Source organism: Bradysia coprophila, unplaced genomic scaffold (genome assembly GCF_014529535.1).
Source record: "Bradysia coprophila strain Holo2 unplaced genomic scaffold, BU_Bcop_v1 contig_232, whole genome shotgun sequence".
NCBI classification, from domain to species: Eukaryota; Metazoa; Arthropoda; class Insecta; order Diptera; family Sciaridae; genus Bradysia; species Bradysia coprophila.
This window is the reverse complement of record NW_023503493.1, coordinates 6,344,305-6,360,799: the sequence shown is the minus strand read 5'-3', so window position 1 is coordinate 6,360,799 and position 16,495 is coordinate 6,344,305. Positions and strand designations below refer to the sequence as shown.

The window sequence follows — 16,495 nt, the reverse complement described above, 5'->3', positions numbered from 1 at the left end:
TTGCTTGTTGGTCGGCCACATTTGAACATATTTCGTCTGTTTTAGCTTTATTAGATAGGTATTGACCGTACCAATCAGGGAATTTTTTTTTTATGAAATTATGTTCTCCGGAGCGTGAGCTAGGTCTCTTGGAGTGAGCTCTTATCTGGCTACTCGGAAGTACAGTGAACGTGGTGTATTTTGACAATATCTCGAGTAAATTTTGACCGAATTTCATGAATTTTTTTTTGTTTGAAAGGTATTAACGAATGTAAAGCGTCGGTACTATTTCCGGTCTCCTAACAAAATGGCTGCCGACGGCCATATTGGATTTTAGTAAAACGATATGAAGTGGGAAAAATGATACTTAGAGAGTTTCTGTTAACATGGAAATAATGTGTTAAGTGTGAGGGGTTTCAGTGATTCCATATATGGACATCTATATATACCTATATACAGCTATATTGAGCTATATACAGGCATATAGAGCTATATAATAGCATATATTTATCTGTGAAATGTTTATTTATAGTGAAACATAGTTAAATATAGCGGTATATAGCTGTTTAAATAGGAATTTATGAAATTTGTCTTCGTACGGGGCTGTCTATATTGCCTCCGGCAATTTAGTTGTATATGATAGCAAGGCAAAGAGTGGATAATGTAAGTGATTTTAAAGGGAGAATAGTTTTTCAGCAGAGAAGAAAATGAAGTAAGAGAAATGAAGAGTTTCACATTAAAGGCTTTTGATACGAATAGGTGTTTCGTACGGGTCGGCGTTAGCTATGTTTTGAAGATATAATTCAGCACACAGCAAATATATACCTGGGAACCTCACAATATTCCTACGAGCTGAATAATATTGTTGCCGGAACTATATTTTGAAAATATTCATATTACACGTTTATTGTAATACAACACACGGGAACATTATTCAGTCTGCAGCAAGTATCTGCAGCACACAACAAATGTCGAATTTGACGAATTTTCCGTGTGTGATGTGAAAAAAAATATTGTCTGGTTATCTTTATTTGTTTCGGACATCAAATTTATTTGTTTCGGATATCAAATTTATTTATTTTGGACATCATGCGGCAAGATATCAAAATCTATTTTTTCGACAATCAAATTATTTTTTGAGGATAAAAATTGCCGAAAACATCCTGCGTTTACATTATTTACATTATTTATTTGGAATATCAAATTCTTTTTTAGAATTATCGATAAAAATACTTCTCCATCTTTTTTTCAACTGCATGGAATCCGCAAAATGGGGCCTATTACCAATCAGTATAAATTAATTTCCGAAGAAATTTTTAAGAAAAAAAAACAATTTGCGTAATATGATTAATGGGTCAATATAAAAAACAAATTTTTCATCTTATTGCGTACACTGGTAAAACCCACACTCGTAATCGAAATAATACAGTCTATGACGAGCGAGAGCTGAGCTCCTCCTTTTCGACTATATTTTGTCTATAGAGATATTGCGCAAATGGCCTTTATAACCGAAAAGTCCAACAGGTTAAAAATGTTTACTTTACTAGTGAGGTAATGTGGCCTTTCCCTAACTAGTGAAGACCCTTTCCCTCGCTCGTAAAGAAAAACGCCATACTTTACACGTGAAATAATTTGATATCTCGTATCACGATGAGTAAAAGTACCTCGGGCTGAAACCCTCGGATACTTTTACTCATCTGGATACGAGATATCAAATTACTTCACTGGCATAGTAATGTACTATTATAGATAGAAAGTCTTTGGCGTGGTCACTTTACTTTTGCAGCTTAGGATGGAGAGCCTTCTGATACTTGGAAATATCGCTTGTTGGGAAAAAGGTTGGTTCGCAAAATTTAGATAGATTTCAGTGAATGTCTAAATTCGTTTTACATCTCAATAAACTTCCCAAATATGAATGTCTGCTGAGTCATGTATGCAATCTTTCTATTATCACATTAATTTAGTGGGAATCGGAAATCCATTTAAATATACAATCGCTACACCAATGCTCTCTAATCTCTGCCAAATGACCCAAAATGATCTTTGATATAAATCATAAATTTAATTTCTCTATAAATAGATAATTGCGAAGATCCCAATTTTTCATCAGTTGTTCGCAGTCAAGCTTTCAAGTAATAAGCTAAAAGGGGTGTAAGCTAAAATTTCTATTTTTGAAAATGGGACGTCTCTCTTCGTTTACACGTACATTTTTTGCGTTCATTTTATTACACCTACAAATACTAACTACAATCGCAATCGGTGGGGACGCATTAACATTTAACTGGTACAATGATGTGCTTCCCGAGAAGGTAGTCATTTCCGAAAGCGACCGCAATCCACATCGCGATAATCATTTGGCGCAATATTCATTACTTCACGACGCGATCGATGGTCGGATGACTCTTGATGGAACCAATTTCACATCCGAGTTTCCCGATTCGATTTCTTGGACCAAGTCTGCAGGGTTCGTTGATACAGTCTTTTACAGTTACCAGAAACATCATAATGTTGTGATCCGTCCCGATGATATTTGGACAGCGATTGCGGTGCAATTTTCACTGTATGTGAATGCCAATGCGAACGAATTGCGCCATTTGTTCGTAAATTTTGCCGACAAAAAAGAGCTTCAAGTAGAATTTTTGGTTCCAGTCAACCAAGTGCCGATTGGTGAATTCATTGCAAAAATTGTCAATTTGACTAGAGAAAATATCGAGCAATCGATCTACGATTGGATATTGCCAAATTTTACGACAACCACCGAAAATGATCAAGTAACCGCTAGCGTTGCATTAATGGCCACAGTTAAACATTATTTCTCCTACGAATTAATGACAGTATTGTGTGGAATCCCACAAGCGACTATCTTGGGAACGGTGGATGATTGGAAAGAAATACGGAAACGAGTGGACAAACTGAAAGAATTTGAATTGAAAGGAAAAGATGTAATGGCCAAATGGTCATCTATGCTTGGTCGAATCTTAGATCAATTTGTAAGCGTAAAAGAGGGGAACCAGCCGGACAGTGTGTTCTGGAAGCAAGCCCTTCGCATAGATTATAAATGGGTGGACATGGTCTGTGATCAAATAGAAACAACTTACCTTAATGGATGGATAGCAACTTTTAGTGCTTTCGACATCTCAGGCAACTGGCAAGGTGATTACGAAAATTTCATTGAAACGGACAATTCAACGCAATGGCTTCGCATCCATACTAGCAATCTTACTCCAGGAGTTGTGCATGTTCCCATTCGAATTTATGATGAGTTCATTGAACCAGAACATAGAAACTACAGTGCCGCCATCATAACTGGTCACATGGGATACGCTGTGAAACAAGACGAGAAAACCGTTCAGCCGCTAAGTGGTTGGGCCATGGTAATTACGAATTATTTGCCACGGTATTTAAATCGAAGCAAAAAATGAGTTTTTTTATAGTGAAGCAAGGCTTGAAATAATTTATTTAAAAAAATATATTTTTGATTCATTTCATATTTAACTGATGAGTTCGGTAAGGGCGGGCAATAATTGTAGATTGCAACAACGACAGAAATTAGTAAAGTTCCGACTGAGTTGATAACTTCAATCTTTCTTTCTGCGTTGATGCATCAAACATTCGAGCCTTCACAAATTATAACGAAAATTGTTTTTCCTTTACTAGGGAGGAAAAATGGACTTTCCGTCCCTAGGGAAAAGTCTTTCCCTCCTTCGTAAAGGAAAACGTCATGCTACACTCGGGAAATAATTTGATATTTCGTATCGCGATGAGCAAAAGTAATATACTATAACTCTCAGCAACACCGGAAAATGAGTCATTACTTCATTGTTCATTGACAGTACTTTCAAAGCTTTCAAAACAGAAACGTTGACCGAGTGGTGAATTCCATGGCCTGTCTCGTGATAAACGAAATCCATAACTGAAATTAGAAAAATATTAGAATCATTCTGAAGGCGCATATTGTCTCGGGTCTAGAACTTCTTTCGGTCAAATATTTTCAATCGATTGAATCAAAATCTTCTACTTCAATTGTTTGAACATTAATTTTGCTATCAAAGACCGCATTAGTCAGAGATCGGCGTTTATTTTTGTCGTCGCGATCTATAACAGGTGAATGGCCTTTAAAAATGTTATCTGACAAGAAACATTCCTCGTCTATGTTAAGAAGTAAGTGCTGTCTGTAAGAGCCAAGAGGCAGTTCCTGCAAACAGTATGTCTGTTAAGCTTGCACCTCCTGAGGGTAAAACCAAATCCGGTTAATTGTAAGGTGATAACAAAATATTCAAAGAATTTAACAATCAATAGGCAGCTGCTGATGACGATGAAGTAAACAGCAGCGATTTATCATTTTCGTAAAATTGGAAACCCCCAAAATTCATCGAATAGATTTCAAGTATCTAATCGATGTACATCATCTAATATATGGGCAACACTGTTTTTAATCTTTTTCCTCGTTTTTTTGTTTTTAAACTTACACTGACCAAAACCTGTACGTTCAGCATTTTGAAATCATTATTTATGGTTCATTCATTCGGTTTTGTCAACCTAAAGGTAGCGACGATAAAGGAAATCTTCAGTTTGCGGACAAAAGAACTGATAATTTTCTGGCTAAAGTGCCCGTGGTGAGATAATATAAGCACTGGAATACGTACACCGCTGATTAGCAGAAAATACTCATTTTACAGCATGTATCCGAAAAATGGATGGCTCACATTTTCTGTGGACATTCAGCGGTTCTTTGGGGACAATTTCGTTGTTCAGTTCACATCTAATGCTCCGGAGTGGAGGCTGAAACGAGTCTATGCAAATAGCAATATGGACCTACAGATTTTTTAGGCCGCAATCTATTTTGGAATTGAAATTTAATCCCTCAGGAATTAATTTTTAATTTCGAACTGGTGTAGAGAGACACTTTTTAATTTTTATCTACCTAGGTGAAATAACAGCAGTGAAAAAGTGCTATTATTTCGCCGTCGGTAGATAAAATAGCGTATTCACCTCTGTCCAAATGTTTATTTAGACACTTGGGGTTGTAACATTCGCCTTCGGCTCATGCAACAACTCCCCAAGTGTCTAAATAAACATGTGGACAGAGGTGAATAACCTACTATTATCACATACGCGCGATGTTCGGATGTCAAAATTACTTCACTAGAAGTTTAATTCAAACATTACACTTCAGGTCTATGTTGTTGTCTCGTTTTCGCTTATGTGATAAAATAGAGTACACACTTGTCACGATCAGTCTCGGCAAGCCTCGACTTCTTCGTGACAAGTGTCTAATATATAATCTAAAATGAGAGATGTTATGCAGAAAATTTTTCTGTACCTGGCGTGATTTGAGCCTACAGTACACCAGTCGAGAATCTGCATACTGAGCCATTGTGTTCTTACTTCCACGTAGGAGTTTATTTCGAATCGTTGTTAAATACAGAGAAAAAAAATCTCCGTGGGATTGAAATACGTTCTTTAATCTCAAACCGTCGCAAGACAACAAAGTACCATCTCGCTGTGAAATTTTTTCTTGAGGTGTGTGAGGTTCAACTGTTCGAACTACACTGCACCTTATGGATTTAAGGTAAAACGTTTATACCTTAATTCTCACATACGTTTCGCGAATCAATTTACACCAATTTCTAAAAGATGTTTGGCCTGGCCTACACCACACGTCCTTTTTAGTGCACATAATGATCTAACCACCCTGTTTAATTGGGCTTTATAAATAGTAGTAAATAAAAAAATATCTCAGCCGATAATCAAGCAACGGCCGTGCGTATACAGCATCACTTATAAGAGAAAAATATTTGCTAATTATGACCAGTTGATTGGTGTTTAGCGAAGGGTATGGCAGTGTTTCAGTGATTTATTCGCCTTTTGCTCAGGATTTTTTTCTTCTCTGACTTTCTAGAATAAAAATGAAACTTCAACTAGCCGTTGTGTTACTGTTGGCTGTCTCTTGCTTTGCGGCAAAGTCACGCTATGACAACTACAAATTGTATTCGATGCAGCTCAAGACTGACGAGCAAGCGAAGGCCGTAGTTGAACTGGAAGACCACACCGATGCCTACGATTTTTGGTCGGCAACCAGTTTGGTGCGTGATACCGATGTCATGGTTCCGCCGCATAAACTCGGTGAATTCGAAGACTTTTTGACCAGATTCAACATTGACTATCACATCAAAGTTGAAAATATTCAAGAGTAATGGGAACGCGGACTGACGTAAAATGGTTGTGAATCATGACAATTCTTTCCTATACTCAGGCTCGTCGACCAACAAGATCCAGAATTGGCACCGAAAAACGCAGAAGGTCAAAATACAATGGATTGGACTCGCTTCTACACATTCGATGAGATTCAGGCTTGGTTAGATGGTCGTGTCGCTGCTTCTCAACATTTGACTAATGTCGTTATTGGTACATCCCATCAAGGCCGACCACTCCGATGTGTTCGTTATTCAGAAAGATCGGTAAGTTTGCTCTCTGGATTGTTTTACTCACTTCTTGGAGTTAGTCAATTTGATGGTAGTTTTGAAGGCCAAGAACTTAAGCTTGAAATTTTGATTGAAAGTCTAAGAAAGCCCGACTACGAAGTTTTAGTACAACACCACCGTACTAAATTGAAGTAGATCACACAATCTAAACTGTGTCACAAAATTGTTTAGGGCAACCCAGTCATCTTCATTGAAGCTAATATCCATGCTCGCGAATGGGCCTCTTCAGCCACTGCCACTTGGGTGATCAACGAATTGATCTCGTCAAATGACGCAGAAACTAGAGCTATGGCTAACACTATCGATTGGTACGTCTGTCCCGTTGCAAACCCTGATGGTTTTGTTTTCTCGCATACAACGACTCGTCTATGGAGAAAGACCCGTCAATCTTGGGGAAGCTGTATTGGTACCGATCCAAACCGAAACTTCGACTTCTTCTGGATGTGTTCGTACCTTTTTCCTTATCCTCAGTCAAAGTCGAATGTGAAAAATAATAAAATTCATCTTCAACAGCTGGTGGAGCATCAAATAACCCATGCTCAGACACATATGCCGGACCAAATCCTTTCTCTGAACCGGAAACGGCTGCCATTCGCAACTACTACGGTACAATCGCATCCCGTACCAGAATGTTTTTGTCGTTCCACGCATTCGGTCAATATCTCCTCATGCCATTCGGTCACACAACTGCCAATTCCAACAACCATGCCGCTTTGTTGTCTGTCGCCAATGCTGGTGCCAACGCCATTCGTGCCACAGCTGGAGCAGATTATTTGGTTGGATCGACCGCAGCTGTTCTTTGTTAGTATTTTTGAGGTCGTAACAACTAACAACTTTGCTAACAGTTTTAAACCCAAAATAGACACCGCCAGTGGATCCAGTCCTGATTGGGCGTTCGGTGTTCACAACACTCAGTTAGCTTATACATTTGAATTCCGTCCAATTCGTGGTTCAAGCAACGGTTTCTTATTGGCACCAGCCCAAATCATTCCCAACAATCGTGAAGTCATGAACGGAATCAAGGCTATGGTTGCCCAGGGTAGAGCTTTGGGACAAATTTAAATTTTGTGACAATTTTTGAATAAATCTTTTGTGCTTCAAAAACACGGCCATTCGTCTACAATTTTCCAATTTAAGTAGGCCGGTCACACAGAGAACGATTTCTCCGAAAGTATGGCTTCGATTTTCGTACGAAATTTGCATCAAAGTGTAACAGAAGCCACGCTATTCCACAAATTTTCATCGATCGGTCCACTACTATCACTTCACATTTGTCGTGAGTCAACCAGTAACCGTTCCCTGGGATATGCTTACGTGAATTTCGTCGATCGAATTCATGCCAATCGTGCCATCGAAACAATGAACTTTGAGTTGCTGGAAGGCAGCCCCATCCAGATTGTTCGATCAGAAAGAGATCCATTGCGGCGGAAAATGCAGCGACCGAATGTATTCGTCAAGAATCTGGATAGCAGTGTCACTAACCGGGAGTTCTTCTTAGCATTCTCTCAGTTTGGCAAGGTTCTTTCGTCTACGGTTGCCAAAGAACCGAATGGAACATCAAAGTGTTATGGATTCGTGCAGTTCGAAGACGAAGAGTCGGTCAAGAGATCCATTTTTCTGCTGAATGGTTTGATGGTCAAAAATAAGATTTTGTGTGTGCAACGTTTCGTCGAACGAAAAACGAATGGGCCCCAAGCGATCAATGATTCCCCTGAGCAAAAGTCTACGAACGTTTACGTGAAGAACATTCCCAAGGAACTGAATAATCAGAGCTTGCGTGAAATGTTCGAAAAATTTGGTAAAATTGTGAGTCCAAAAATCATGACCGACTCCGATGGTTTGTCTCGTGGCTTCGGATTTGTGTCGTTTGAAAGTCCGGATGCGGCCAACAGAGCTATTTCCCAAATGAACGGTCACATACTTCCAAATGCCAAAACACCATTGTGCGTCTGCCGTGCTCAGACGAAAAAGGAAAGAGAAATTGCTATGAAGACGCAACATCAAGAGCATCATGGATTGGAAATGGGTAATCTTTGCGTAAGCAATCTGGATGATACTGTCGATGACGATCGCTTGAGAATGGAATTTCAACCATACGGAACAGTTATCACAGCTAGAGTCATTACGAAGCAAGAACGATCGATTGGGATAGGACACGTTTGTTTCTCCAGACAAAGTGACGCTGAGAATGCAATTGCTGCTGTAAATGGTCGTATGATTGGCACAAAGCCTATAATCGTCTATCTATCCAACGGAGTACGAAGTTCTTTCGCTGAAAAACGACTACTCGATGCTAGTTCTCACAGACCGACTCGGCTGGATATTGTAGACAAAACACTACAAGTTAATGGGGATATTACAACGCAAGCAATGGACAAAAGGAAACCGGATATGACAACTGTATATCGGATGCTGTCACCGCCGGACGCATCGGAGCGGATTCTTTCCATCCAGAGAGTTTAAAAATGCATTTTATGGAGCAAAAATCAAATCTTTTCATTTTTCATAAATAAGTTACGGTACTGCAGCTCAATCAACATTATATCACATGCGCGTTCCACCATTATATCATTTCACATTAAATCATTTCCATTTTCTCCAAAATCTTTTCTGGACTCGGCGCTGTTCTTTGACCACTTCCACTCGAATTACTTTCAGTCGCCATTTGTGACGTTCCACCACCATTGAAATTGTACACCGGATACCTTGGAGCGTACAATTGATGGCCGATAGGATGTTGTTCATCATCATCGATGCGTCGGTGACCGCCGACAGTTTCCTCATATGAGGGTGGAGCTGCAAAAGATAAGATCAGTATTGAGTGTACCTTTACGTATAGTCAAGTGTCAATGCTAGAAGCTTTGTTCAAATGGAATGAAATAATCTCAAATGGAGCCTTACGCATTTCTTGGTAGCTGGACCTCAATCCACTGTCGGTGATAGGATTTATTATGGGCGTTCTGTTCGGAATATTCGTCAATTGTTCGGTTGCTCCACCTTCTGTTGAAATAGTTGGAATAGTTGAAGCATCATTTGTAGCCGTTGGTGGAACATCATTCGATGCTCGATCGTGTGCCTCGATCATTTCTTGTTGCGTTAATGTATTCATCACCGGCTGTACGGTTATTGGCGGTTGACTGACCGTATTGATAGTCGGATACTTGTGTGGGAATTAAAGAAAAGCCTATTGGTTGGTTTTGGGACTTTACGTCCACTTTATTCAACTGCTTAAAATTAACTCTCTATACATAGTACAAATCGCTTATTTATATAATCAGTCTTACACATTCATTCAATATCGGTGACATAAACATTACGCAAAATGGTTATGTGCACTCATCGTTTTCGTGTAAGTAGATCGACCTAGTTATACAAAACTATGTCGTTCTCATTACACGCCGATTACAATATTCATGACCAAGCTCATTTCCGCATAGTAAGGTAAATATAATCAATGTCAAATGCCCTAATACCCACACTCGGCCATTCGACTGTCCAGTCGCCCTCGACGGACACAAAACAAAAAAAATCAATTTTATAAAAAAACAAAAATTCAAATAAAAATTCTCACAAAAGTCAAAGATTTAGATTCGAACCCATCGTCATAGAAGCAAAAATCAGAATTTAAATTATACCTCGTAATATTCAAAAATATATCCGTATTCGTTGGTCATGCTTATTGATACTCAATTACATACATCATCATAATTCACTCAATTTTGTAACCATAAACTTCATTACATGCTTCCTCCATCAAATTTAAATTAAACTCAAATTCACATCAAAACTCATTCTTCATAATGATAATCTTCTAAAAAAAATACATCTAAAAATTTCAAAATTAGTATTTCAAACTTTAACCAAACATTTCGAAAAAATCAATTTTTTTCTTCGATCAACATTAATTCACTTTCAATAATGTAAACTTCTCATAAAAACTTTAAGTTCAACATCATCGTACATCATAATTTCATTAAAAAAAATTATTCATCGTCAACAAAACATTTTATAAATCATAAGGTCATTCATATTATCAAATTACTAAACTTTTAATTCACGTCAACTTAAGTTACTTTCCAAAACATTCAAATTCCGCATTTTCGCATTTTTATTTCAGCATTCAAAATATCAAAAAATAAAGTCAGCAAAATCAGATCGCGTCATCAAAACAATAATATCGCATCATTTCTTCATTGTACATATTTTCACATTACTCTATATACATCGTAAATTAAATAACTGACCAACCTCGAAATCAAAATTAAATTTTACACAATCGGAAGAAAAAAAAATTCTTTCGTGACCTCGATATTTCGTGATTATTACTCTCTTTCAATATTTCTCTACAAAATTTTACAAACACCAAATTCTTCTAGAATCATTCCTCTTATATAACTCACATTGGTGTCAGAAGTGGGATTTTAATTAACCCGTGAAGATTCACTTTTATCAAAAATTAATTCACATTCATACCTGACCATTTGTCCATCCAATGTCTCATCGAATTTTCACTAGTTTTCACCGTTCTTCGTGCACCAGTTCATCGTGTACCAAGCCATCTGCCAGGATTTTCCATCGTGTACCAAGCCCTCTGCCAGGATTTTCCATCGTATACCAAGCCATCTGCAAGGATTTTCCATCGAGTACCAAGCCATCTGCCAGGATTTTCCATCGTATACCAAGCCATCTGCCAGGATTTTCCATCGTATACCAAGCCATCTGCCAGGTTTTTCCATCGAATATCAAGCCATAAAAATCTCGTCTCTGCCCCAACTAACTGTTGTCTCTGCACCAACCAAATGTTGTCTCTGTACCAACCAAATGTTGTCTGTACCAACCAAGTGTTGTCTCCTCTTAGATCTCCGTATTTTGTGTATGAATTTCCATCCCCTGTGCACCACCGTTACTTGTAACCAACGTCATATTTGAACACCAATTCGACCATTGCACCAACTCGACCATTGAATTCTATCGCCACATCAACTCGAAAATTGAATACCGTCTTTGTATCAATTCGACCATTAAATCATACAATATTACAAAGCAACCAACTTGATATTGCACAGTAAATTTCACCGAAATTCATAACACTACATTCACTTTACTTTAATCTTTGAAACAATTTTTTGGCCCAATCAGACCCATTGCGTAGAGTCTGACCGGTATGAGCCCCCATGTGGGAATTAAAGAAAAGCCTATTGGTTGGTTTTGGGACTTTACGTCCACTTTATTCAACTGCTTAAAATTAACTCTCTATACATAGTACAAATCGCTTATTTATATAATCAGTCTTACACATTCATTCAATATCGGTGACATAAACATTACGCAAAATGGTTATGTGCACTCATCGTTTTCGTGTAAGTAGATCGACCTAGTTATACAAAACTATGTCGTTCTCATTACACGCCGATTACAATATTCATGACCAAGCTCATTTCCGCATAGTAAGGTAAATATAATCAATGTCAAATGCCCTAATACCCACACTTGGGATCCGGGTAGCTATGGTTCAATGGTATTGTGCCGATAGTTATGGGAATGCGAATGTACGGATTCTGATGCAATCCCGACAGTCTGGCTTCAATTTTAATCTCGTACATGATGTGGATAACTTTGCACAAATTAACATTTGTCGGCGGTACAGGAGGCACCGGTAGCGATACCAAAAATCTGCCATGATCATTTTTCGACACACCACCCACTCGCCGCTCCTGTATATCGACAATTTCCTCCTTTGTCTTTGACGTCGGGGTTTGACTGTGGTACGAAACGATTTTCCTCAGCACAAATTTCATTTCGTCAACGGGAATGGTGCTCATGTTTGTCACTTCTGCAGATACTGATATGATTTGACCGGAAACGAAACCCGATTGTGGTATGCTGGCAACGATGGAAAATGGTCCAGTTCGACACGGTCCACAACAGAAATTTTTATTCAGTTCCATTTGCGAGGGTATCTGGATGGTCGAAGAAAACATGAATGGGAGAATGTGAAAAATATTCGCAAACTGCTGTACCCTCAGTATCGGTGAGTCATAATTCAAATCGAACGGTTTCAAGACTGTGAATGCCACCTTGTAAGACTGATCGAATTTCCACGGACGTTCCAGAACCAGCCGAACGGTGTATCTAATGTGTCCATAAGTTCCCTCATATGAAGTGGGTAGATGTGCCGGTAGTTCGCAGGAAAAACTGTATGAATGATGGCCAGCCGAGAGTTCGAGTTGGTTTCCTGATTTTAATTAAAAATATTTTCGATAAGCAACAGGTGGAGTCATAATGTAGGTAGAAGCTTGTACAATATGTTCAAGGATGAAGCTCTGATTTATTAGTGCTACTGGGAAAAATTAGATTAATTAAAGAAGGAAATCTCAATTCTGAGGCAATAGCTGTTTGTCGAACTATTTCTAGGCCAGCACCAGTTTATGTAAATTAGCACGGCATGGCTGACCCTACCACGTCATACGTTGGCTGACACATGGTTTTAATGTCCACCTTAAACGCTATTCTAAAAGAACAGGTTAAGAACAGAACTATAATTTGGTGGTGATGGAGCACGGTTGGTGTTATTACTACGACGATCTAACAACAAGAGTGTTAACCCACAGTCGCCAGCTCAGTAACATAGAAATTGGCCTAGATATCTTTGGGAAACAATAAATTGTTTGATTAAATCGTCAGCTCCGTCAGTACAGTGATCAGTATTTTCCTAATTGAAATGACTTTTGGCTGATAAATTTTACATAAACTGCTGATTTTGTGACTTCCGCCCACTCAGCGCAGTGAATCACAGTAAATTGTGTATCACACAGTTAAGACACAAGTTGCAAACGACTTGATTTTAACGAATACTCTTTCACCGTCAGCAAACAACAGCTTTGTCATCTATTACTTCAATTGATCTAACATGTTTCGAGAGAGATTGATGCACAATCTTTTTCTTCCATTTGGTAACATACATTTTGCTAGTTTTTGCTGTCTAAGCTAACATTAGTTCATCAGCTAACATCAATAGGTAATTTTAATCAAGCCAAGTCGTTAAACTGAAGTGTTTTCATGCATCGTTATCAAATTTTTGATTTTATTTTGTATTAATTAATCGACCACCTGATTCCAGTCGACCAATTAAGTATCGCAAAGCCGTTAAGTAGCAAACGTAATTATATATTTTTCCTGAGAACAAATTGTGCATTAAATGATGATTACTTTATCGAGTAAAACCATTCACATACACACACCTACCTCTTAGTACGTTATCTACATTTCATTTTTAATCGCACTTTTATCTCTGACGTGACGTTCATATAATTCGCAGTGATGATAACAATCGTCGTTATATTGTTAACATAGCGTCGTATTTTACAGCATTTCAAAGAAGATAAAAATTATAATGGGAAAATAAAAATGAATGAAAGGGTTTAGTTAGTAGTTGAAGAGATGACGAGATAGATCTTAAACCAAAAAAAAAAAATATCAAATGACCATGTACCATTATCTCCCACTCCCAACAAGTAAGCTTTCGCGTCTAAATACACCTCATCGGCCGAATAAAAAATGTCTTTCGATCGCGGTTTACCGTTCTCAAAATGGGACTCCGTTTCACACCACGAAGTCTTTGATTGACCATAGATCAATATACGTATGCCTGAAACGTAAACAAAAGACCCAATTCAAATCTGATTCAATTACACTTACCCTCTTCAGATCCTAAAAAATAGGTGGTCGTCCACAAATAATCTTCTCGACCAATGTAGTTAGCCGATCGATTTTGCTGTTTATTTGGGCCGGTTCCACGAGGCTGTCTTTCCGTCCAATGACAATGAGAGTAACCGGAAATTTTTAAGCACACGCCTGCATTCATGAGGTAAAATTTTTATTTAAACCGAATCGAACCGAACCGTAAGGAAAACAATTGATTGCAGTGCTAAGGAAGGTGTAGGGAGCAGACATTGTTCAAAAATAGAGATTAAAAGCGAAGCAATTGTGTCGATAAATAATTTACAGTCACGACTCCAACTACTTTCAAGCAATCACTACCCACTAATGCAATTCTAACTTATATAAATCTCTGTTTCGGTCATTTAGACTAAGAAGAAACTGCAAGATAAACGAGCATGTTACTTCTATTTACATGCTATGTACGGTAAAGTGCACTTTACATCACTGCTTGTGTCAGGGAAAATGCACTTACCGTCGAAAAACATGTAACAGTTATTTACGTATCGATTGAGGAGGCCGAAGGAGTTACGTAATAACTCATTTTCATTTACATTGCCTAATCACGTAAAGCATTGTACTTACGAGGTTCCAAGTTGTTATTTGACAAGTGGCGAATACAGTCCTCCCCTTCGGGTCGGGCTGTAACACCCCACTTATCAAATACACAACTCGGAACCTTGGAAGTAATATACTATTATATGCTGCCTACTGGGGACGAAAGTTGAAAAATGTAAGCCCAAGGGCCGAAAGTGACAGAAAAATGTAAGCCGAAGGGGCGAAAGCGAAGCCTGGCAGTGGCCACTGATCTTAGAACGTATGGTAGACTAAATGTATGTTTTATTCTTACTATTCATATTCTGACTGAGAACAATGACGTGCGAAACAATAAATCATCTTTCTCGACGTAATTAGGTATTTTAGCAGCGCGGCGGTACAACAGTAGAAAAGAGTTAAGTGTCTTATATGAACGGCTTACTGCAACCTTTAACGATCATCTGAACTCTACTTTAACGGAATGTGTGAAAAGTGAAAAAATGTGAAAAATTCTAAGAACAAACAATCGAAAAAATCAATTAATTTGAAACGTAGTTAGAGAGAATTTGTTTCGGGGTTTTTTTTCGAATAAAAAGCCGTCGATACCAAGCGTCGATAAGATAACAAAAACAACGAAAATAATAAAAAAAAAAAAAAATTTTCGTCTTAAACAAATTAACAGTCAAGTACTGAACACACTTCACACATACCTTTGACTTTTTTCGGTTTGGCTAGCCGTAATTCTGCCCGGCCAGATAGTGTTTGTCCGGCAAAGTATATTCCGTAAGGATTCTGGTCAAACTTAATTTCACAATTGATTACCATTTTGATGGTGTACACCTAACCGCACGTCGTTGGTATACTTTACTCCCGGATTTTTGAAAATTTGTTGTTACGTTTTTCATCGACACACGATACCAACTGATCGCTGGAAAATATTAATCACAACTGATACGAGCTGAGTATTTATTCTTTCAGGTTTATTGAAGGCAAAAACATTTTTGTTTATCAGCAGTTGAAATTGTGGTTTTATTGTCATACGAAAAAGAGAATTATAAGACATATACGTTGAAGTATAAATGTGAATGTGTTTTAGCGTTAAGCACTTGAAAGGATTTTTATCTATGAGCTTTTCAGCTAGCATTGGCGTGATTGACGAATGAAGTGCGAAGTAAAAAAGAATTGCATAACCGAAACGTCGAAGTAGTTGAAGTTATTCTTTCTGACGGCTAAAGGGTAATGCTTACAAGGTATTATATTGGTCCTTAATGCCAATACTGATGTTAGCCTTTCTCAGACAAGTATCTTACTACAATAGTTGCATCGAATCTAATACTTCACTTTGTCTAAATATTTTCAACCGATCCATTTGTAATGAGATCTATTACTTCATTTGTTTTAACGTGTATTTTGCAGTATAAAATGACGTTCTCTTTATTTTATTTCATTTGTTAAAAAAAGAAGTTTCTTTAAGCCAACGCACTTCCAGCAAAATTGATCAGGAAGTACTCTATTTTATATGAAACTATTTTTAAAGTGTCACAGACACACTGTCAAGTTTCAGTACTCTATTTAGAGTGTCGCTCATGCGACTGTATGATATCACGAATGGAAGAACAAAGTTATAAAATTTTCACCTTTATGGTCTTCAAAGTGTGTGATTAGATAAGAAAGTTCGAAAGCTATTGTTGTACCTTCACTGTTATTTAATATTAATTTACTGAGATACTAGCCTTTTAGATCCTATCGTTTGATTCTATTATATGCGCCACGAG

General features: G+C 37.9%; 3 protein-coding genes and 1 long non-coding RNA gene across 8 annotated transcripts; 3 read left to right on the top strand and 1 right to left on the bottom strand.

The window, feature by feature from the left end:
• Positions 1-5,682: 5,682 nt before the first annotated feature.
• Positions 5,683-7,568, top strand: LOC119076087 (zinc carboxypeptidase-like). Its single transcript, XM_037182740.1, has 6 exons — positions 5,683-5,815; positions 5,882-6,172; positions 6,236-6,440; positions 6,636-6,909; positions 6,978-7,265; positions 7,327-7,568. Exons 2-6 carry the CDS (start codon positions 5,889-5,891, stop codon positions 7,524-7,526), a joined length of 1,251 nt encoding a protein of 416 aa, XP_037038635.1. The 5' UTR covers positions 5,683-5,815; positions 5,882-5,888; the 3' UTR covers positions 7,527-7,568.
• A 1-nt stretch (position 7,569) lies between these two features.
• Positions 7,570-9,026, top strand: LOC119076084 (polyadenylate-binding protein 4-like). Its single transcript, XM_037182736.1, has one exon. It carries the CDS (start codon positions 7,638-7,640, stop codon positions 8,925-8,927), a length of 1,290 nt encoding a protein of 429 aa, XP_037038631.1. The 5' UTR covers positions 7,570-7,637; the 3' UTR covers positions 8,928-9,026.
• On the bottom strand, positions 8,940-15,692 carry LOC119076071 (arrestin domain-containing protein 17-like). Of its 5 annotated transcripts, none has more exons than XM_037182715.1 (6): positions 15,431-15,692; positions 14,163-14,318; positions 12,485-12,699; positions 11,955-12,424; positions 9,366-9,625; positions 8,940-9,260 (listed from the first exon to the last, which is right to left on the bottom strand). In XM_037182715.1, the coding sequence occupies exons 1-6, from the start codon at positions 15,543-15,545 to the stop codon at positions 9,043-9,045; spliced, it is 1,434 nt and encodes a 477-aa protein (XP_037038610.1). In that variant the 5' UTR covers positions 15,546-15,692; the 3' UTR covers positions 8,940-9,042. The 5 variants fall into 5 exon arrangements, with proteins under 5 accessions (XP_037038610.1, XP_037038612.1, XP_037038611.1 ...); XM_037182717.1 differs by having other exon boundaries at positions 9,366-9,628; positions 11,958-12,424; XM_037182716.1 differs by lacking the exon at positions 14,163-14,318 and adding an exon at positions 13,957-14,112.
• Positions 9,807-11,902, top strand: LOC119076200. Its single transcript, XR_005087569.1, has 3 exons — positions 9,807-9,817; positions 9,902-9,905; positions 11,654-11,902. It is a non-coding gene; the product is annotated as an uncharacterized LOC119076200 (long non-coding RNA).
• Positions 15,693-16,495: the final 803 nt, after the last annotated feature.